The sequence below is a fragment of the Pelophylax lessonae genome (genome assembly GCF_965119305.1).
Source record: "Pelophylax lessonae genome assembly, chromosome: 11".
NCBI lineage: Eukaryota > Metazoa > Chordata > Amphibia > Anura > Ranidae > Pelophylax > Pelophylax lessonae.
Genome location: NC_138778.1, coordinates 10,511,532 through 10,534,587, shown reverse-complemented (window position 1 = coordinate 10,534,587; position 23,056 = coordinate 10,511,532). Strand labels below are relative to the sequence as shown.

At 44.6% G+C, this 23,056-nt stretch overlaps 2 protein-coding genes across 2 annotated transcripts in view; both read left to right on the top strand.

Annotated features, from left to right (window-relative positions):
• Positions 1-6,376: 6,376 nt before the first annotated feature.
• The window catches only part of LOC309566868 (uncharacterized protein), a gene marked incomplete at both ends in the record, with an annotated part of 28,010 nt that continues 11,330 nt past the window's right edge, over positions 6,377-23,056 (top strand). The window contains 3 exons of the mRNA XM_082272216.1: positions 6,377-6,401; positions 21,723-21,913; positions 22,375-22,568. Of these exons, the coding sequence (XP_082128342.1) occupies positions 6,377-6,401; positions 21,723-21,913; positions 22,375-22,568 (410 nt within the window). The remainder of the gene's footprint in view (positions 6,402-21,722; positions 21,914-22,374; positions 22,569-23,056) is intronic.
• Positions 16,270-23,056, top strand: part of LOC309567093 (myosin-4-like) — a 97,123-nt gene continuing 90,336 nt past the window's right edge. The window contains exon 1 of the mRNA XM_082272417.1: positions 16,270-16,379. The gene's annotated coding sequence lies outside the window, so the exon portion shown is untranslated. The remainder of the gene's footprint in view (positions 16,380-23,056) is intronic.

Below are 23,056 nucleotides of genomic sequence, written 5' to 3'. Positions count from 1 at the left end.
GGTAATTGATCACCTCTGCGATTTTTATTTTTTGCGCTATAAACAAAAAAAATAGCAACAATTTTGAAAAAAAAACAACATTTTTCACATTCTTCTATATGACATTCCCCAAAAAAATTTAAAAATCTAAATTTTTAGGCCAATTTGATTTCTGCTACATATTTTTGGTAAAAAAAAAAAAAAATCGCAATAAGCGTATTTTGATTGGTTTGCGCAAAAGATATCGCGTCTACTAACTACGGGAAAGATTTATGTCATTTTTATTGTTTTTTTATTGTTTTTCTATCTGCGATTTTTTGCAGGACTGCGACATAGCGGCAGACAGATCGGACCCCTGACTGACATTTTTGACACTTTTGGGGGTACCAGTGACATTACTGCAGTAATCAGTGCTATAAATATGCACTGTTACTGTAATAATGACACTGGCAGGGAAGGGGTTAACAGTATAGGTGATCAAGGGGTTAAATGTGACCCTAGGGGAGTGATTCTAACTGTGGGGGGGGGGGGGGGGCGTGGCTTCTGAGATGACCATAGAGACCTGTGATTCTATATAGAAGGATCACAGACGCTCTATGATCATTCCAGGGAGAAGAACGGTTGGCTGAGTTTACAACAGCTGACCGTCCTTCTCTCTCAGCGGGGAGCGATCGCCGGTATCTGGCGGCAATCAATCTTTTTACATAATGTCACCAGTCAGTGTCCCTGATTACCGCCACACCAGTCATACATTTCGCTGCATCTGCCTATCTGTGTATGGAGGAATCTTCTCCCAGCTTATCCACATACAGCAGACTCTTCTCCCAGGCCAAGACAATGGCCAACCACACACATGGAGGAATCTTCTCCCAGCCTATTCACACATAGAGAAATAATCTTCGGGCCTATCTGCCATATATGCCCCGTACACACGTGCAGATTGTCGGCCGAAAAGATTCGGCCGACGACCGATCGGCCGATTGTAGGCTTGTTAGTATGATGCTTCCGACAGCCGACAGCGCACTTTCGGCCGAACAGAATCTGTCGTGAAAGCATTAAAATTTTTGTATGCCGACACCAGAACGGCCGATTGTTCGCCAGTCAGTACAGAATTCGGCCGACAGACAGCAGATTTGCAAGACTGGGCATGCTCAGAAAAGAAAAAACACACGGAAAGTTAACCATCACATGACATCACTTCTGCAGTCGGCTGTTGTTGGCCGACAAAATTCGTGTGCAGTCTTTTGCACTTTTCAACAGACACGACAGCCCGGGGACAAAAGACGGCCGATCGTTCGGCCGACGATCGGTACGTGTGAACGAGGCATAAGTCACACATGTGCAAGTCTCAAGCAAGTCCCAAGTTACTGTGGCGAAAAGCAAGTCAAGTCAAGTCATTTATTTTGGTCAAGTCACAAATCAAGTCAAAATACTGATCTACCCCAATTTTCACCTTTAAATCAGTTAAAAGTCAGTGTTCAGGAAAGGTTGTGTTTTATTTTCAACATTAACAAAACTGCTTAGTGCTTTTTTTTTTTTGGCATATTAACCACCTCAATACTGGGCACTTAAACCCCCTTCCTTCCCAGACCAATTTTCAGCTTTTAGCGCTGTTGCAATTTGAATGACAATTGCGCGGTCATGCAACATTGTACCTAAACCAAATTTGTGTCATTTTTTCCCCACAAATAGAGCTTTCTTTTGGTGGTATTTGATCACCGTCAGGTTTTTTCTTTTTTGGTGCACAAATAAAAAAAGACTGAAAAGTTTGAAAAAAAAAAAAAAGTTTTTTTGTTAAGGTTATAAAATTTTGTAAATAGATATGTTTTTTCCTGCACTGATGATGCCGCACTGACAGGCACTGATGAGGAGATACTGATGGGGTGGCACTGATGGGGTGGCACTGATATGCAGCACTGATGGGCACTGATAGGTAGCACTGATATGCAGCACTGATGGGCACTGATATGTGGCACTGATAGATAACACTGATATGCAGCATTGGTGGGCACTGATAGGCAGCACTGATGGGCACTGATTGGCAGCACTGATGGGCACTGATAGTTGGCACTGTTGGGCGGCAATGATCGGCACTGATCTGCACTGATGGGCGGCACTGATCGGCACTGATGGGGGGCACTGATGGGCACTGATAGGCAGCACTGGTGGGCAATAATGGGCACTGGTGGGCGGCACTGATAGATGGCAATAACGGCACTGGTGGGCAGCACTGATAGATGGCATTGGTGGGCAGCACTGATAGGGAGGGCACTGGGGGGCTCTCTGAGCCCTGTTTGCCATCCCTGGTGGCCACAGTGGGCACCCCTGGTGGTCATGGGTGGGCATCCCTGGTGGCTCTAGTGGCACCCCTCTCCCCCCAGGGCTGCACTGGTAATCAATGTTCTGATTACCAGCACAGACCCCCCCTGTGATCAGTGAGTAATTAGAAATACTCACTGATCACCCCCACAGCAGCACAGATCATCCCTCTTCTCCTCACTGACAGGATCTGTCAGTGAGGAGAAGAGATGGAAGCCGTTACAACGGCTCTATTTACATTACATGACGGCTGTGATTGTGATCAGGAGGGCCAATCACAGGGCCCTCCTGCCGAATTATGTTGCTCTGTGTCCGAGGGACACAGACACATCGAGATTGCGCCGCTGCGTGTGCCCGCGGCAGCGCGATCTCTCTCCTTCTGAAGGACGTTCCGGAACGTCCGATCAGAAGGAGGAGACTCCCACCCGGCCGTATATGTACAATGGCCCGGGTGGGAGGTGGTTAAAGAAACACTTTGAATGCCCAAACAGCTCAAAATTATGTTTTAACATCTCAGTCACTAAAAACATGTTAAGTATTTCCATTGTTAAACAGCCAGTGTCCTAAAAATCAGAACACGCTGAGGTTTTTAAGTGACTGTGGTGTCAGAAACATAACAGGCACATTCATTTTGCTTTAACACGTCGTAAGAAAATGTAAATATTTAATAACTTAAAAAAGTAAAGTCATTTCGAGTCATATGTCTCAAGTCAAAGTCAAGTCTCATGTCATGAATACCAAGTCAAAGTCAAGTCGAGTCTTTTAATAATTTTAGTCAAGCAAGTCTCAAGTCCTAAAACTGGTGACTAAAGTCTGACTTAAGTCAAGTCATGTGACTCGAGTCCCCCACCTCTGCTATCTGCACATGGAGGAATCATCTTCAGGCCTATCTGCATATAGAGAAATCATCTCCCAACCTTTACACACATACAGCAGACTCTTCTCCCAGCCCAATACAATATCCGGCCACACACACAGAGGAATCATCTCCCAGCCTATCAATCCTTTAATTTTATTTTTATTTTCTGGTGTCCAAAAACTCTGAATTGCTGTGAAGATTTGCTGGAGATATGAGGCCATTTCGTCAGCTGAAGGACGATGGAAATCTTGGAATATCACCCATATTTGGAGAAATGACGATAGGGAGAAAATGGATACAAAGTAGAAGGGATAGTGATGACAAAAAGTAAAAAGGGATGATAAAAAGCGGAGTTGTATAAAGTACTTGAAACCCATACTTGAGTAGAAGTGGAAGTGCTCGATCAAAAAGTGACTTGAGTAGAAGTACTAAAGTATTCAACATTTTTTGTACTTAAAGCGGAGTTCCACCCTCGTTATACATTTTTTTATAAAAATACCCCCGGGACAGTCAGGGCTAGCACATTCCACAATGGATAGCCTCTGATCTGTCCCGGGTTGCACTTACCTTTCAGGAGAAATACTTACCTTGAAATTGTCTTGTCCAGCGTTGCCATCTCAGGTGTGGGCAGCTTGAAGCCAGCGCGATCCTCTTCCGCGTCCTCTTCGGTCCTCTTCCTTCTTCTTTGGTCCCACGATGCACTGCACCGGCCCCGACGTCACTTCCGGGTCTCGCGCGTCATCTCTCCACAGCTTCTGGGCATGCCCAGAAGCTGTTTAGAAGGGAATTACGCGCGCGCCCCGGAACTGACGTCGGGGCCGGTGCAGGCGCAATGATTCCTGGGAGCGATGACGTTCAGCTCCCAGGAATCATTGCAAAAGCCAGGAAGTGACGAATCGCCGTGGCCGCCGAGGGGAGGAAGAAGAAAGTAAGGTGAGTATATTTTCTCTAAAAGGTAAGTGAAAAAAAAAAAAATTTGCGATTATCCATTTGTTTTTCAGGTGACCGGGAGCGAGAAGATGGAGGTAAGTATAAATTTCGGGTGGAACTCCGCTTTAAGTATTGCAAGTAGTTTTTTAAAAAAATTTGCTACTCAAGTACTGAAAGTAAAAGTACAAGTACTGTGTTATGTAGTTATTAAAGAAAGAGGTTAAAAGTTTGAATATCATATTGTTTTTTATTATTTCAAATGCAGCTTTTATTTATACATACAGTAGCTTTTATTTTTGATAATACACATGTTTTGAGCTTCATGAAACCTGCCATCTACTGTTCTGGCAGTGGTAATTTTTATAATTTTAACGAGTAACTATGCAGCACAAAAAAAATATATCGGAGTAGAAGTATTGAAATCATTGAAAAAATGTAGTGAAGTAAAAGTGGAAGTAGGAGAAAAAAATTCTACTCTAGGAAAGTACAGATACCGCATTTCCGTACTTAAGTACAGTAGTGAAGTAGTTCTACTTAGTTACTATACATCTCTGATAAAAAGAAGGAGAGGGAATAAGATGAAGTCAGGATAGTGATAATAGGAAGGAGAAGGAATAATGATGATAAGGGGAGAAGGAAGAAGAAGACCGGATGGTGATGAAAGGAAGAAGAAGGAATGATGATGATAAGGGGAGAAGGAAGAAGAAGACAGGATGGTGACGAAAGGAAGAAGAAGAAGAAGAAGGAATGATGATGATAAGGGGAGAAGGAATAAGAAGACAGGATGGTGATGAAAGGAAGAAGAAGAAGAAGAAGGAATAATGATGATAAGGGGAGAAGGAAGAAGAAGACAGGATGGTGATGAAAGGAAGAAGAAGTAATGATGATGATAAGGGGATAAAGGAATAAGAAGACAGGATGGTGATAATAGGAAGGAGAAGGAATAATGATGATAAGGGGAGAAGGAAGAAGAAGACCGGATGGTGATGAAAGTAAGAAGAAGGAATAATGATGATAAGGGGAGAAGGAATAATGATGATAAGGGGAGAAGGAATGATGATGATAAGGGGAGAAGGAATAATGATGATAAGGGGAGAAGGAAGAAGAAGACAGGATGGTGATGAAAGGAAGAAGAAGAAGTAACGATGATGATAAGGGATAAAGGAATAAGATGAAGTCAGGATAGTGATAATAGGAAGGAGAAGGGATATTGATGACAAAGGGTTAATGGTGCTGGCAGTGGGGCCCCGGCACCTGTCCCTTCTCCTGATCCCGGGGGAACAGATGGTCAGAACACTTCAATTCTCCTTTTCCTTCCCAATCCAGCAAGAACTCCAAATATAGCAGCAGCTGAGTGTTCCCGGGTCACGGCACCGCCCGGCCCGACCGCAACACTTCACCAACCCGAGGGAAGCCTCGCTCACTACTAATATAATGTGACTGTAAGGAGGAGGAGGGTGGGGGTGAAGATTAGGAGAATGGGAAAAAAAAGAAGTGGGAGGAAGATGGGGGATGAGGAATGAGGAAGTTAATAAAATGAGAAAGATGAGTATGAAGCTCATGGAGATCAGGAGTAGAAGGGTGGGGAATGAGGAAGAGGATTGGGGATGAGAAGGAGGATGGGGTATATGGAGGAGTAGGGTTGGGGATGAGGAGGAGGAAGATGGGGATGAGGTTAAAATGGGGAATGACGAGGATGGGACTGAATAGGAGAAGGATAAGGAGGAGGATAGTGTACGAAGAAGGGAAGGAAGGGGGATGAAGAAGAGATTGGGAATGAGGCTAGGGTTGAGAAGGATGTTGAAGGATGGTGAAGTTGGTGATGAGGAAGAGGATGGGGGTGAAGATTAGGAGAATGGGGAAAAAAGAAGTGGGAGGAAGATGGGGGGTGAGGAATGAGGAAGTTAATAAAATGAGAAAGATGAGTATGAAGCTCATAGAGATCAGGAGTAGAAGGGTGGGGAATGAGGAAGAGGATTGGGGATGAGAAGGAGGATGGGGTATATGGAGCAGTAGGGTTGGGGATGAGGAGGAGGAAGATAGGGATGAGGTTAAAATGGGGAATGATGAGGATGGGACTGAAGAGGAGAAGAAGGATAAGGAGGAGGAAAGAGTACGAGGAAGGGAAGGAAAGGGGATGAAGAAGAGATTGGGAATGAGGCTGGGGTTGAGAAGGATGTTAAAGGATGGTGAAGTTGGTGATGAGGAAGAGGATTGAGGTGCAGTTTAGAAGAATGGGAAAAAAGAAAGGGGGAGGAGGAGGATGGGAGAAGATGGCAAAAAGGGATAATGAGGAGGATGCAGAATGAGAAAGGTAAAAGAATGAGGAATGAGAAAAAATAGCGGAAGATGCTGATGGGAATCATAAGTAGAAGGATTGAGGATGAGGGAGAGGACTGAGGATTAAAAGGAGGATGGGGTATACAGAGCAGTACAGTTGAGGATGAGGAGGAAGATAGGGATGAGGAAAACATGGATAATGAGAAGGATGGGGAATGAAGAAAATAAGGATTTTAGGATAAGGAGGGAGATGGAAGATGAGGAGGGAAAGGATGGGGGGTGAGGCAGAGGGCTGAGATAGAGCACAGGGACGAGTATGGGAAAGAAGATGAGGGATGGGGAAGAGCATAGGAATGAAGAGGAGGATAAGGATGGGGTATACTGAACAGTAGGATGAAGAAGAAGGAGGAAGATAGGGATGAGGAAAAATGGATAATGAGAAGGATGGGGAATGAAGAAGAGAAAGATTTTGGGATGAGGAGGGAGATGGAAGAAGAGGAGGGAAATGATGGGGAATGAAGAAGAGAAAGATTTTTAGATAAGGAGGGGGATGGAAGATGAGGAGGGAAAGGATGGGGGATGAGGCAGAGGGCTGGGATAGAGCACAGGGACGACTATGGGAAAGAAGATGAGGGATGGAGAAGAGCATAGGAATGAAGAGGAGGATAAGGATGGGGTATACTGAACAGTAGGATGAAGAAGGAGGAGGAAGATAGGGATGAGGAAAAAATGGATAATGAGAAGCATGGGGAATGAAGAAGAGAAAGATTTTAGGATAAGGAGGGGGATGGAAGATGAGGAGGGAAAAGATGGGGGATGATGAAGAGGGCTGGGATAGAGCACAGGGACGAGTATGGGAAAGAAGATGAGGGATGAGGAAGACCATAGGAATGAAGAGGAAGATAAGGATGAGGTATACAGAACAGTAGGATGAAGAAGGAGGAGGAAGAAGATAGGGATGAGGAAAAAAATGGATAATGAGAAGGATGGGGAATGAAGAAGAGAAGGATTTTAGGATGAGGAGGGAGATGGAAGATGAGGAGGGAAAGGATGGGGGATGATGAAGAGGGCTGGGATAGAGCACAGGGACGAGTATGGGAAAGAAGATGGGGGATGAGGAAGACCATAGGAATGAAGATAAGGATAAGGATGGGGTATACAGAACAGTAGGATGAGGAAGGAAAACAGGAATAAGAAAAAGAATGGGGAATGAGAAGGATGGGGGATCAAGAAGAGAAGGATTTTAGTATAGGGAGGAGGATGGAAGATGAGGAGAGAAGAGGATGGGGATAAGAACAGGGGTTGAGAAAGAAGATGAGTGATGAGCAAGAGGATGGGGTATACAGAACAGAATGGGGTTGAGGGGTCGGGTCGGGTCGGGTGGGGATGAGGGAGTGGATGGGGATGAAGAAAAGAATGTGGTGGATAAGGAACAGAATGGGGTTGAGGGGTTGGGTCGGGTGGGGTGGGGATGAGGGAGTGGATGGGGATGAGGAAAAGAATGTGGTGGATAAGGAACAGAATGGGGTTGAGGGGTCGGGTCGGGTGGGGATGAGGGAGTGGATGGGGATGAGGAAAAGAATGTGGTGGATAAGGAACAGAATGGGGTTGAGGGGTCGGGTCGGGTCGGGTCGGGTCGGGTGGGGATGAGGGAGTGGATGGGGATGACTCTGAGGAAAAGAATGTGTATAAGGAACAGAATGGGGTTGAGGGGTCGGGGTTGGGGATGAGGAAGTGGATGGGGATGAGGAAAATAATGTGGATAAGGAACAGAATGGGGTTGAGGGGTCGGGTCGGGTGGGGATGAGGAAAAGAATGTGGATAAGGGGGGGATGGGGATAAGGAACAGAATGGGGTTGAGGGGTCGGGGTTGGGGATGAGGGAGTGGATGGGGATGAGGAAAATAATGTGGATAAGGAACAGAATGGGGTTGAGGGGTCGGGTCGGGTGGGGATGAGGAAAAGAATGTGGATAAGGGGGGGATGGGGATAAGGAACAGAATGGGGTTGAGGGGTCAGGGTGGGGATGAGGAAGTGGATGGTATAGGGGGTGAAGAGGAGGATGGGGGATAATCAAGAGGATGAGTGATGAAGAAGATGTTGGGAGAAGGTGGAGAAGAATGGGGGATGGTAATGATCCTTCTAGGGAATGAGGGGGAAGAGGAGGACAGGGGATGAAAGGGACGATGGGAGATGAGAAGGATAACAGAGGGTAGAGAAGGACATACTAAGATGATGTCACCCCTGACTTTGGTCATACATTTGGGGGTTGATGTCTTCTTTTATACAATAAATGGTTGCCCACATACAGTACATGTAAAATACACATAAATCTAGAAGGGAACACCCTGGAACTCCCAGATGGACAGGAACAAGTCTGGGAAGGGACTCACTGCCGGAGTATCCAAGACTCCGAGACTTATAAGTGGCCGGCCAGTGATACAACCCAACCGACTCCACCTAGAACTGAAATATCTCTTCTGAGTAGAAATATTTTTATCTCATGAAAAATAAAACATTCCCTTAAGTGAAGTGGCCGCAGGCTCCCATTCCTTGCACTTGACAAAGCGGTTGGGATTCCCGGCATCTCGGATATCTCCACATAGAGCCGAGCGAGACATCGCGCCTGGTGCCCATCCAACAACGCCGCTACTGGAGCACCGGCGGGCAGAGAGCCCGATGTGGATTAAGGGCGCCTCAGTGTGAGCCTCCAGATCTCCGCGGCCTCTGCAATTATCACAATGCCATCCAAGCTTCTAATATGTAGAGGAGCAACTCCACCCGAAACTGAACACCACATACTTCTGGGGTTACTCAATTCCACAGAGGATGCCACACTGCAGATACCCTTTAACCCTTTGCCGGCAGCAGCCTCTGATGAATCAGTCCTTTACCCATAAGGCAGCTGCTGTCAGCAAGAGGTTAAATCCCCGAATCAGCAGGTCAAGATGAGTGGAGTGATCCTCATGGCTGGAATTAGCCTCAGATTTCAGCTGCAAACCGCAAAGATGAAATTAAAATCAATATATACCTTTGTAATGCGTTTTTGTGTTTTTTTTTTTTTTCCTTTTCTGTTAATCTTTTTCATGGTTTATTTTTTTTTTTGTCACTAAAAGAAAAAATTAGAAATAAAAAAAAAAATAGCGATAGCACACAAATAATATATATTTTTATTTATATATTTTTTTGTATTAATTTAAAAAAAATTTGTATTAATGTGCATAAAGAAGCCAAGGAAAAATGGAAAAATCTTCAAAAGGCATCAAATTACAGATTAGACATTCCTATAATATGTCAACAAAAGTTAGATTTTATTTCCATCATTTACACTTTCAAAATAACAGAAAACAAAAAAAATGGCGTCTGCAAAAGTTTGGGCACCCTGCAGAGTTTATATCTTGTGCTGCCCCCTTTGGCAAGTATCACAGCTTGTAAACGCTTTTTGTAGCCAGCCAACAGACTTTCAATTCTTGTTTGAGGTATCTTTGCCCATTCTTCCTTACAAAAGTCTTCCAGTTCTTTGAGATTTCTGGGCTGTCTGTCACGCACTGCTCTTTTAACCACTTAAGCCCCGGAAGATTTTACCCCCTTCCTGACCAGGGTTTTTTTTACGATTTTCTACTGCGTGACTTTAACGGACAATTGCGCGGTCGTGCAATGCTGTACCCAAACGAATTTGATGTCCTTTTTTTCCCACAAACAGAGCTTTCTTTTGGTGGTATTTGATCACCTGTGCGATTTTTACTTTTTGCGCTATAAACAAAAAAATAGTGTAAATTTTGCAAAAATAACAATATTTTTCACATTTTTTTATATGAAATTCCCCAAAAAAAAATGTAAAAATCAAAATTTTTTAACATTTTCGGCCAATTTGTTTTATGCTACATATGTTTGGTAAAAAAAAATCGCAAAAAGCGTATTTTGATTGGTTTGCGCAAAAGTTGTCACGTTTACTAACAAAGGGAAAGATTTTTGTCATTTTTGGTGGTTTTTTTTGAACGCGTAATGGCGGCGATCTGCGATTTTTTTTGCGGGACTGCGACATTGCGGCAGACACATCGGACCCTTGACTGACATTTTTGACACTTTTGGGGTTACCAGTGACATTACTGCAGTAATCAGTGCTATAAATATGCACTGTTACTGTAAAAATGACACTGGCAGGGAAGGGGTTAACTGTATTGGACAGGGAGGGGTTAAGTGTGTCCTAGGGGCGTGTTTCTAACTGTGATTGGACATGGCTATTGGTGTAAAAACAGAGATCAACGGTCCTACATAGTAGAACCGTCTGATCTCCATTTTTACACAGGGCAGAATGACAGGCGGCTTGTTTCCATTAGCCGCTCCGCCTTTCTCCCGCTATACCGATTATCGGCGAGTGACCGGCGGACATCGGGTCCGCCGGTCACACGCACGGACTGCTTAGTGAACGAGCCGCGGTGGGCGCGCGCCTCAGCTGGCGCGCGCTCGCCCGCTATTGGCTCACAAGCCGGTGACAGGCTAGTGACGTATATATACGTCACTTTGCCTGGCCGGGGCTGACCGCCGCAGTATATTTACTTGCGGCGGTCAGCAAGTAATTAATAAATTTGTTCACTTTTTTTCCCCCCAAATAGTATTCTTTCAGGGTAGATTCACACCACCTGCTTTGTTAAAATGCAAAGGCGTCGATTTGCTGCAGCAAAGGTCTAAGACTCGGCTCCCACCTAAGCAGTTTGCTTTTGAATGTTTCTGATGTGCGTTTTTTATTTTTGCACGTGCGATTTTGCCGCCATTTTTTATGATTTTAATTTTTACAATTTGTTGTTGGGAAGCAAAACGCAAATTGTGGCAAAAACGCACTCCATGCATTTTCTGCAGCTTCTCCATTGAAGTCTATGGAACCGTTTTGCATTTAACCACTTATGGACCGGGACTATTTCTGACACACGTTGTTAAAATCATAATTTTTTGCTAGAAAATTATTTCGAACCTCCAAACATTATATATATATTTTTATGTATATATATTTTTATGTATATATATTTTTAGCAAAGACTCTGGAGAATAAAATGGCGGTTGTTGCAATATTGTTTTGTTGGTATTTGCGCAGCCGTCTTTCAAACGCAACTTTTTTTGAAAAAAAAAAAAACATTTTACTGCATTTAAAAAAAAACTAAACAGTAAAGTTAGCCCAATTTTTTATATATTGTAGATTGTGAAATATATGTATATACAGGGCCACTGATAGGGGGGTGGGGACCAGTCCTCCTGTAGGGGGCCCAGGCACACAGGGGGGGCCCCAACAGCATTGGGAATTGGTGCAGTCGGGAGGAGGGGCAATTACAGAAGGAAGCCCTGTGTGACTCTCTACTGCAGCTGAAAGCCAGTATTTCCCACTTTCAGCTGCTGCAGGGAGAGACACAGACACGGGGCATTATTCCTGTAATTGCTTCTCCGACACCGATCCCCCCTCCCTGTTCTGCCTGCTCCTGATCCCCCCCCTCCCTGTGTTCCCCCCTTCACTGTGTTGCACCCCCCCCCCCCCCTTGCAGTGCTGCAGGCTCCCCTGTCCTGTAAAGAAATAACAAATTAAAAAAAAAAACAAAGAAAAAAAAATAAACATTGTAATAAATGAAATGAAAGAAATTGTAAAATAAAATAATTGTTAACATTTTTAGCATTTTTAAAATAAATTATATATATTTTTTATGTAAAAAACAATTAAAAAGGACTAATTCACACAAGTTCACTGTTATGTTTGTGTCCACTAATAATGATTTTAGTGTATTTTTAGTAAAAATATTGTCTTGATATATTCGGTGGGGGGGGGGGGGGGGGCCCTTCCAGGTAGGCTGTACGGGGCCCCGTGATTTCTAACAGCAGCCCTGTGTATATAATATGTGTATATTTTGAAAGATGATGTCATGTCAAGTAAATGGATGCGTAACATGTTACAGTTTAAAATTGCGCACACTCGTGGAATCGCTAAAAACTGCGGTACCTAAAAATCTCCATAGGCGACGCTTTAAAATGTTTTAATGGTTACCAGTTTAGAGTTACAGAGGAGGTCTTGTTCTTAAATTATTTTCTCGCTCTGCTGATCGCGGCCATACCTCACATGTGTGGTTGGAACACCATTTTCATTTGCGGGCGCGACTTACGTATGCGTTTTCTTTTGTGTGTAAGTTCATGGCGACGGGGGGCACTTTAAAATTTTTTATTTTTTTCCTATTTATTTTATTTAATTTTTTTTATTTTTAGCACGTTTTTTTAAAAAAAAAAAATCTGATTACTTGTATTGCTGTGAGAAGGAATGTAAACATCCCTTGTGACAGTAATAGGCAGTGACAGGAACTCTTTATGGGAGGGATCGGGGGTCTAAAAGACCCCAAACCCCTCCACTGCACTTCAATGTATTCAAAATGCCGAAATTGAAATTTTTGAATACTGACAGTTTTTTAAAATCGGCACTGTTAGCAGCTGAGTAAACCGGAAGTGAGGTTGTGACGTCACATCTGGGTTACTACATCGGAGACCCGATTACAGCCGAATCTGGCTTTGTTCGGGACTCCAACCAGCCGGCAGAGGAAGGCGGCAGAGGAAAGCAAGGTCCATAAAGACATGGATGAGTGAGTTTGGGGTGGAGGAACTTGACTGGCCTGACCTGACCTCAACCTGATAGAACACCTTTGGGATGAATTAAAGCGGAGTCTGCGAGCCAAGCCTTCTCATCCAACATCAGTACCTGACCTCACAAATGTGCTTCTGGAAGAATGGTCAAACATTCCCATAGACACACTCCTAAACCTTGTGGACGGCCTTCCCAGAAGAGTTGAAGCTGTTATAGCTGCAAAGGGTGGGCCAACTCAATATTGAACCCTACGAGGACAGCCAATCACATCACATTCCCAGAGATATTTAAATAAAAGTTCCAGGATGGAATCTAGATACAGAAAATGGAGTCAGGGGTGTCAAACGAAACTTCATCGCGGGCCGCATCAGCGTTATGGTTGCCCTCAAAGGGCCGGTTGTATCTAAAGGCCAGATGTCTATAGAGCACCCCCCCACCCCCATTACATCAGATGTTAAGAGTCCCCACCCCCATTACATCAGATGTTAAGAGTCCCCCCCCATTACATCAGATGTTAAGAGTCCCCCCCCCATTACATCAGATGTTAAGAGTCCCCCCCCCATTACATCAGATGTTAAGAGTCCCCCCCCCCATTACATCAGATGTTAAGAGTCCCCCCACCATCCCCTACATCACAGTGCTCTGCCCTTACCTTGTGCTGCTGCTGGGATTCTGGGAATAAGTGAGGGGCAGAGCTGGGAAACAGAAAGCACAGGGCCAGGACAAGGGGTGGGCAAAAGGGATGGCTGCCCTGGGCACTGTGGTGTCATGTGAGGTGTAGGGGGGCACCTCAAGGAGATGGTGGGGGGATAGATTTGTGTGGGGAGGGGGAATTTGGAGGGTGGCAGGGGATAAGTATTATTCTAGGAGGGGAAATTAGCTGGTGTGTGCTTGGATTAGTGATTTGGGGGAAGGAGGGGGGGGGGGGGGAGGGGGATGGTTGTGTTGGGCAGGGGGATAGGGGAAGAGGGTTTGTGCTGGGAGGGGGGGCTTTGTGCTAGAGGGATAATTGGGGGTATTTATGCTAAAAGGGGAAATTTGTGCTAGGATGGGGGAAAGAGGATTTGTGCGGTGAGAGGGGGGGGGGGTGAATTTGTGCTAGTTGGGATGATTGGGGCGTATTTATTCTAGGAGGGGGAAACATTTTTTTTGGGGGGGGGGGGGATTGGGAGGAGAATTCGTGCTGGGAGGTTGGGATTTGGAATCGGGGTAGAGGATTTGTGCGAGGATGGGTGATTTTTTTTAGGGGGGGTTTAGAGAGAGATGATTTGGGCTTGAAGGAGGGGTTAGGGGGGCAGATTAATATTGGGAGGGGGGATTTATGTTTAGTGGGTAAGGGGGTAGATTTTCTGATATATAATGGTCATACATCCTGGGGGGGGGGGGGGGTGGATTGGCTGATATATAATGGTCATACATCCTGGGGGGGGGGGGTTGCTGACATCTAATGGTCAGACCTCTTGGAGGGGGGGGGTGGATTGGCTGATATATAATGGCCATACATCTTGGGGGGGGGATTTGCTGACATATAATGGTCATACATAATGGAGGGGGGGGATTTGCTGACATATAATGGTCATACATATTGGAGGGGGGAGATTTGCTGATATATAATGGTCATACATATTGGAGGGGGGGGATTTGCTGACGTATAATGGTCATACATCTTGGGGGGGGGGGTTTGCTGACATCTAATGGTCAGACCTCTTGGAGGGGGGGGGGGGGTGGATTGGCTGATATATAATGGTCATATATCTTGGGGGGGGGGGATTTGCTGACATATAATGGTCATACATAATGGAGGGGGGGGATTTGCTGATATATAATGGTCATACATATTGGAGGGGGGGATTTGCTGACGTATAATGGTCATACATCTTGGGGGGGGGGGGTTTGCTGACATATAATGGTCATACATATTGGAGGGGGGGGGATTTGCTGACATATAATGGTCATACATCTCGGAGGGGGGGGTCATACATCTTGGGGGGGGATTTGCTGACATATAATGGTCATACATCTCGGAGGGGGGGGGGGGTCATACATCTTGGGGGGGGGATTTGCTGACATATAATGGTCATACATATTGGAGGGGGGGGGGGGGGTTTGCTGACATCTAATGGTCATACATCTCGGAGGGGGGGGGTCATACATCTTGGAGGGGGGGGGGTGTTTGGTATGTTCACTCTGGGCTCTGTATGACTTTGTCCCGCAACTGGCTACAATGTATTATATTTTTGTTTTTTTGGTTTAACCCTTTACTGACGTACCAATGGCCAACAAGGGGTTAAATCTTGGGGAAGAAAGCGATGGTGAGAAGCGGATTAGAGAAGGACGCTCCACTCTTCCTCCATCTGGAAAAGATCGAGGTTTCCGGTGGAGTCAAATTTTACCAAAATATTTAGTAGTAAAAAATAAATAAATAAAAAAAAATGTAAAAAAATAAATAAAAAAAGCGTAGAAAATAATCGCAGAACGCTCAGCGCGGGATTTTAAAAAATAAATAAATAAAAAAAAAATTTAAAAAAAAGCGTAGAAAATAATCGCAGAACGCTCAGCGCGGGATTTAAAAAAATAAATAAATAAAAAAAAATGTAAAAAAAGCGTAGAAAATAATCGCAGAACACTCAGCGCGTGATTTAAGAAAAAAATTAATAAAAAAATATGTAAAAAAAAAAAAAAAAAGCGTAGAAAATAATCGCAGAACGTTCAGCGCGTGATTTAAAAAAAAAATAAAAAAATAAAATGTAAAAACAAGCATAGAGAATAATGGCAGTACGATCAGCGCGTGATTTAAGAAAAAAATTTATAAAAAAACATGTAAAAAAAAAAAAAAAAGCGTAGAAAATAATCGCAGAACGCTCAGCGCGTGATTTAAAAAAAAAAAAATAAAAAAAAAAAATGTAAAAACAAGCATAGAGAATAATCGCAGTACGATCAGCGCGTGATTTAAGAAAAAAATTTATAAAAAAATATGTAAAAAAAAAAAAAGCGTAGAAAATAATCGCAGAACGCTCAGCGCGTGATTTAAAAAAAATAAATAAATAAAAAAAAAAAATGTAGAAACAAGCGTAGAAAATAATCGCAGAACGCTCAGCGCGTGATTTCATCCTCCAACCAGATCTGCAGGGAAGGAGGCAGACGAATCGCTCGCAGCGGTTCCAGAAACAGTTGAAAGTGTTACAATTTCCTGCGGACAAAAGGGCAAAATATCGATTTCACCCCAGGAGCCCCCCCTTCCCCCTCCTTACCCCCCCCCCCCCACCCCACAGACTATTATAAGACGGTATCAGCCGCCGGATCTGACCATTGTTGCCCAAATATAGAACGCCACTTCTGTGGGAGCCGCTATAAATGTCGCCGTCCAGAGCTGGAGGGGAGCCACAACCTGCTGGAGGAGGTAAGAGAATTCCCTGCTTCTGTCTGCGTACATTCAGTGCTGTCAGCGTGTCTGTGCTGAGCTCTCATCAATCTCTGCTCCAGGACTCAGCCGTCATTTCATGCCAAATATTTCATCCCATCAATTTCACCGGAAAACTGCACTGCATCAGGCGATGGGGATAGGCTGGCAGGAAAGGACAGCTGCAGGTGTATACTGCTCAGCTAAGGGCATCATTACTACATATGTACCCAAATCTGACTTGTTTTCAGGCTTCTGGCAGTCTTTGTACAGCAGAACTAGGACTGAGAGAGGGAGAAGCAGCACCGGGTGTGCTGCAGTGCAAGGAGCATGCTGATAGGAGTAGAGAGCAGAGTCACAGGTGAGCTCGTCACTGTGCTGCTCCTCCTTCACTGTCCAATCATAGCTGGGGGGAGAGACGTGACCTGTGTGTGTTACTGAACTGCAGCAAAGTCAGGCCTTAGCAAGGCTGTGCTGTGTGGCAGAGCTGTGAAAATCTCATGAGTTGATGGGCACAATTATATTATATTATATTATATTATATTATATATTTATATTATTATATTATATACATTAAATATTATATTATATATTTATATTATTATATTATATTTTATATACATTATATATTATATTATATTATATATTATATATTTATATTATATTATATATTTATATTATTATTTTATATATATATATATATATATATATTATATGTTTATATTATTATATTATATATTATATATTTATATTATTATATTATATATATATATATATATATATATATATATATATATATATATATATATATATATATAATATTATATATTATAATATATATATATTATTATATTATACATAATAATATATAAAATACAATATAATTTGTATTTATTATATATTTATATTATATATATTATATTATATTATATTATTTATTATATATTATGTTATATTATATATATTATTGTTATTATATTATATTATTATATATATTATATTATATTATTATATTGGTGGGCTCCCATATATGTTGTTTATTTGTATTGTTTGCCTGGAGTTCACCATTTTTATACATTTAGCCACTTCTGGACCAGAAGGTTTTACCCCCTTAATGACCAGGGAATTTCTTGCGATTTGGCACTACGTTGCTTTAACTGACAATTGCACGGTCGTGCGAAGCTGTATCCTAATAAAACGCGCCAAAGTTGCTCATAAAAATGCGCCAAAATCGCTCATAAAAAACGCGCAAAGAAGCTATGCTCAGGTGTGAATGCAGCCTAACGGACAATTGCGCGGTCGTGTGACGCTGTACCCAAATTAATTTGACGTCCTTTTTTCCCCACAAACAGAGCTTTCTTTTGGTGGGATTTGATCACCTGTGGGATTTTTATTTTTTGCGCTTTAAACAAAAAAAAGCCGACAATTTTGAAAAAAAAAAAAAAAAAAAACCAATATTTTTTTGCATTCTGCTATAAAACATCCCAAAAAATGTTAAAAATCAAATCTATTCATAAATTTAGGCCAATTTGTATTCTGCTACATATTTTTGGTAAAAAAAAAAAAAGCCCAATAAGCGTGTATTGATTGGTTTGCGCAAAAGATATAGCGTCTTCTTGGGATACTTTTATGGATATTTTATTTATTTATTATTTTTACCAGTAATGGCAGCGATCAGCGATTCATAGCGGGACTGCGACATTGCGGCGGACAAATCTGACACTTTTTGGGGAGCAGTGACACCAATACAGTGATCAGTGCTACCAAAAATGCACTGTCAATGTACTAATGACACTGGCAGGGAAGGGGTTGATATTAGGGGCGATCTATGTTCCTAGGGAGTGCTTGCTAACTGTGGAGGAGGTGCTTAACTGGGGGAAGACAAAGACTGGTGTTTCTGCTTAGCAGGAACATATGATCTCCATCTTCCTCTTTTAAAGAACGGCGGTCTGCCTCTCCTGTAAACGATCGGTGGTTTCGGGCAGATATCAGGTCTGCCGGACCCGCTGATTGGCTCCCGCTGAGTTGAATCCCAGTGGGAGTCAGTCCAAGGCAGCGCATGCGCCCCAGACCCAGAGCAGGAAATACCTGATTTTGCGCAGGAGGGCCGCTCTGACGCATCTGTGTGGGACGGTCTTCAAGTGGTCAAAAAAAAAAATGGTTAACTTTCAGCCTGGACTGAAAGTGACGTCACTTCTGTCCTCCAAGGCCATAGAGGTGATCATAGAGTATCTACTCTTTGATCACCTATGGGAGCAGCCGGCCGCACCATCATTTCTTAGCCAAACCAGCGGAAACGGTAAGTCGGTAGGAGGGGAGGGGACTATGACTGATGGGGGAGGGGATGGGACTATGACTGATGGGGGAGGGGATGGGGGAGGGGATGGGACTATGACTGATGGGGGAGGAGATGGGGCTATGACTGATGGGGGAGGGGGATGGGGCTATGAATGATGGGGGAAGGGGTGGGGCTATTAATGATGGGAGAGGGGATGAGGCTATGAATGATGGGGAAGGGGATGGGGCTATGAATGATGGGGGAGGGGGATGGGGCTATGAATGATGGGGGAAGGGGTGGGGCTATTAATGATGGTAGAGGGGATGGGGCTATGAATGATGGGGAAGGGGATGGGGCTATGAATGATGTGGGAAGGGATGGGGCTTTAAATGTTGGGAGAGGGGATGGGGCTATGAATGATGGGGGAGGGGATGGGGCTATGACTGATGGGGGAGGGGATGGGGCTATGAATGATGGGGAAGGGGATGGGGCTATGAATGATGTGGGAAGGGATGGGGCTTTAAATGTTGGGAGAGGGGATGAGGCTATGAATGATGGGGGAGGGGACGGGCCTATGAATGATGGGGGAGGGGATGGGGCTATGAATGATGTGGGAAGGGGTGGGGCTTTAAATGTTGGGAGCGGGGATGAGACTATGAATGATGGGGGAGGGGATTGCGCTATGAATGATGGGGGAGGGGATTGCTCTATGAAAGATGGGAGAGAAGATGGGGGCTATGAATGTTGGGGAGGGGAGGGGATGGGCTATGGATGTTGAGGGAGGGTATGGGACTATGACTGATGGGGGAGGGGATGAGGCTATGAATGATGGTGAAGGGGATGGGGCTATGACTAATGGGGGAGGCGGAGGGGGATGGGATTATGAATGATGGGGAAGGGGATGGGGCTATGACTGATGGGGGAGGGGATGGGGCTAAGAATGATGGGGGAGGGGAGAGGGCAATGGCTGATGGGGGAGGGGATGGGGCTTAGAATGATGAGGGAGGGGATGGGGCTATGAATGATGGGGGAGGGGATGGGGCTACGACTGATGGGGGAGGGGATGGGGCTATGACTTCTGGGGGAGGGGATGGGGCTAAGAATGATGAGGAAGGGGATGGGGCTATAAATGATGGGGGAGAAGATGGGGCTTTGAATGATGGGGGAGGGTATGGGGCTATAAATGATGTGGGAAGGGTGGGGGCTTTGAATGATGGGGGAGGGGTGGGGCTATAAATGATGGGGAGGGGGTGGGGCTATGAATGATGAGGGAGGAGATGGAGCTATAAATGATGGGGGAGGGGGATGGGGCTATGAATGATGGGGAGAGGATAAGGCTATAAATGATAGGGGGGGGCTATGAATGATGGGGGAGGGGATGGGGCTATGAATGAAGGGGGAGGGGATGGGGCTATGAATAATGAAGGAGGGGGTGAGGCTATGAATGATGGGTGAGGGGATGAGGCTATGAATGATGGGTGAGGGGATGAGGCTATGAATGATGGGGGAGGGGATGGAGCTATGAATGATGGCGGAGGGGGTGAGGCTATGAATGATGGCGGAGGGGGTGAGGCTATGAATGATGGAGGAGGGGTGAGGCTACGAATGATGGGGGAGGGGTGAGGCTACGAATGATGGGGCAGAGAACGGAAAAATAGCTAAAAAATGATGTAGGAGGGAATAAGAATGGTGGGGGGGAGAGGAATAATGAAAGAGGAGGAAAAGGAGGAACTATGGAAGATGTAAGAGGGGAAGAGGGCTATGAATGATATAGGTGGGGAGGGGGGGGAGAGATACGAAATAATAGGGGGCAGGCAGGAGGGGGGTTATGAATTATGGAAAAGGGGATAAGGATTATTAAATGACGGAGAAAGAGGAGCTATGAACAATAGATAGGAATCTATAAATGATGCAGGAAGGGAAGGGTGGGGTGCTACAAATGATGGGGGAGGGGAAGGATGGGTTAATAATATGTATGACATGGAAGGGGAAGGTGGGGTCTTTAAATGATGGAGAGGAAGGAGGAGGGTTCATGAATGATAAAGGAGCAGAGGGAGGAGGGTTTATGTATGATGAAGGAGGGACTATGAATGATGGAAGAGGGGAGGAGCTACTGCCCACATGTTGCAGGCTGTGGGGACTGTACACAATGTCCTCTGAGCTATTAGTGTCTTTATTATAGATTATTATTTTGCCACAGTTTTTGAAATTAGAAAGTTGTGATGTCAGAATTGTGGAACTTGAAAATCAGCAAAACTCTGCCTCCCATCTCCCGCCATTACAGACAATGGATGATCAGTAATGAGTCAGTGTGGTCATATTTAGGCAATAATTTACCCGCTTATTCACCGCCCACCTGCTTTCATGGTTGAGGATTCCTGGCCTTGTAAGTGAATGGACTGGGGGACATCAGTGGTTGGTAAGGACGCAGCAGGTGCAAGCAGTCACTGCTTCCTTTGTAACCATTGACAGCCAGAAGCTCTAACTTTCCTCTATGCTGATCCCACTAAAAGTGTGGCGTTCAGACGAAAGTAAGAAAAGCCGGTGTGTTTGGTCCAAACTTACATTTAGGGTGACCACTGAGCTCATCCTTAGATGACAGCAGGTTTGAATTGTCAGAAATTTTCATTGGACGGTTGCTATAAATTGGTGCCGTCTGTGTTGGTGACAATATGAGTCTATAAATAGAAGAGATGTCAGGATGGAGATTTCTTCTAGTAATGGAGTGTTGGTGGTAGAAGTGGAGCGTATCATTTGTATCAGAGGAAGAAAAGTGCCCATCATTGGTGTCAGGGGGGGAATAGTGCCCAATGATGATGGTGATGATGATGATGTGTCAGTGATTGTCACTGGGACAGATCAAGCGGAGGAGGTGGTCTCTCTGACATCGCGGTACTCTGAAGCATCAGGCTCTAAGATCAATCAGGAAAAGAGTGAAGTTTTCTGGATGGGAAAGGAAGGTGAGGGGTTTGATCTCCCGGACACTTTTCCAGTGCCCCAGGAAAAAATTAAGATATTAGGCATTGAATTTGGACCTGGCGATTATGGCCTCAAAAACTGGGAAGGTAGGCTGGAAGTTGCCAATACTAAGGTGGTCAGCTGGAAGAGATGGAAGTTATCTCTGAGGGAAAGGGTTGATCTGATTAAGACTTACCTGATACCGATCTTCTTGTATGTCAGCCCTGTCTGCATCTTGCCAGTGTCTCTCTATGCTAGGATCTATAGTGTGTTCTTCCAGATGCTGTGGGGGAACAGACTGAACCCCATCAAGAGGAATGTCACCTATCTATCCAGGAGGGAGGGTGGCTTAGGTATGGTTAACCCCGTTCTTTTCTTTTCACTGCTATTTCTCAAGTTTAACATTGGTAGTATGCTTGCAGTGGATCTCCTGGATGGGCAGGCATGTTTAGATCTTGGTTTAGGCCCTTTCTGCGACCTTGGGAAGAAGGTGGCCAAGTGAAGAATCTCAGGGGTCATCGTGGTCAGCTTCCAGCCTATGTCGCTCCGTGTCTGAAATTTCTGCGGCAGTGGCGACTGTCGGCTGAAGATCTCAGATCCGCTCCGAGGAAAGTCCTTATGAGCCGGGTCTTGAGCGAAGTCTTTCATTACCCACTGGCCTTAAGGGATTGCCCAGGCCCAATTTTGAGGGAAGGGTTAAGACTGATTAATTTGGCTAGAGTCCCCCTTAAATTCAGGGATCTGGCCTGGTTGTGCTTCCACGGGAGGCTCTATGTTCGGGGCAATTTAAAATTCCGCAGTGGGATGGAACGTGGTTGTCCTCGGGAGGAATGTACAGGTGAGGAGGAGACTATGGACCATTTTCTGCTTCGTTGCCCTTTTAACATAGAGGTATACAAACAGGTGGGGCGGGCCCTCGGTGTTCCTTTCCTCTCCAGGCTGAGTTATGCTGAGTGGGTGTACGGAGCATTCAATACTGGTGGGGGCTTTTGTTTGGATACACTTTTTTTAGTTAGTTTAGTAGTCCGTTATTACACCTGGAATGCACAGTGTCAGGTCACCCTTCGGCGTAAAATCCTTCCTGAGGTGGGGAATATTCAGGTGCTTGAGAGAGACAAGTGGGGTCAGAGGGCTTGGCTTAAGGCGTGGAGGGGTTTCAAGCCTCCCTGACTGCCAGGAGTCTCTTTCCCGGGTGTGGCTTTCTGTCTCTTATCACCCTAGATTTTTTCTTAATGCTCAGTTTTTGATAAATGGCTGCATACATAGGTGATGGGTTGTGCCTCTTAGGCCCTCTCTGCTGCTTTATGTAAATAGTTTTCGAAAAATGTTGGAAGTGGATTATGTATACATTGTATATATTCTGCACATGGATGTGTATTCCTTTGTTTTCGGTTGGAATATTGTACTATAGTTCTGTTTTTTACTTTTGTATACAATTTGT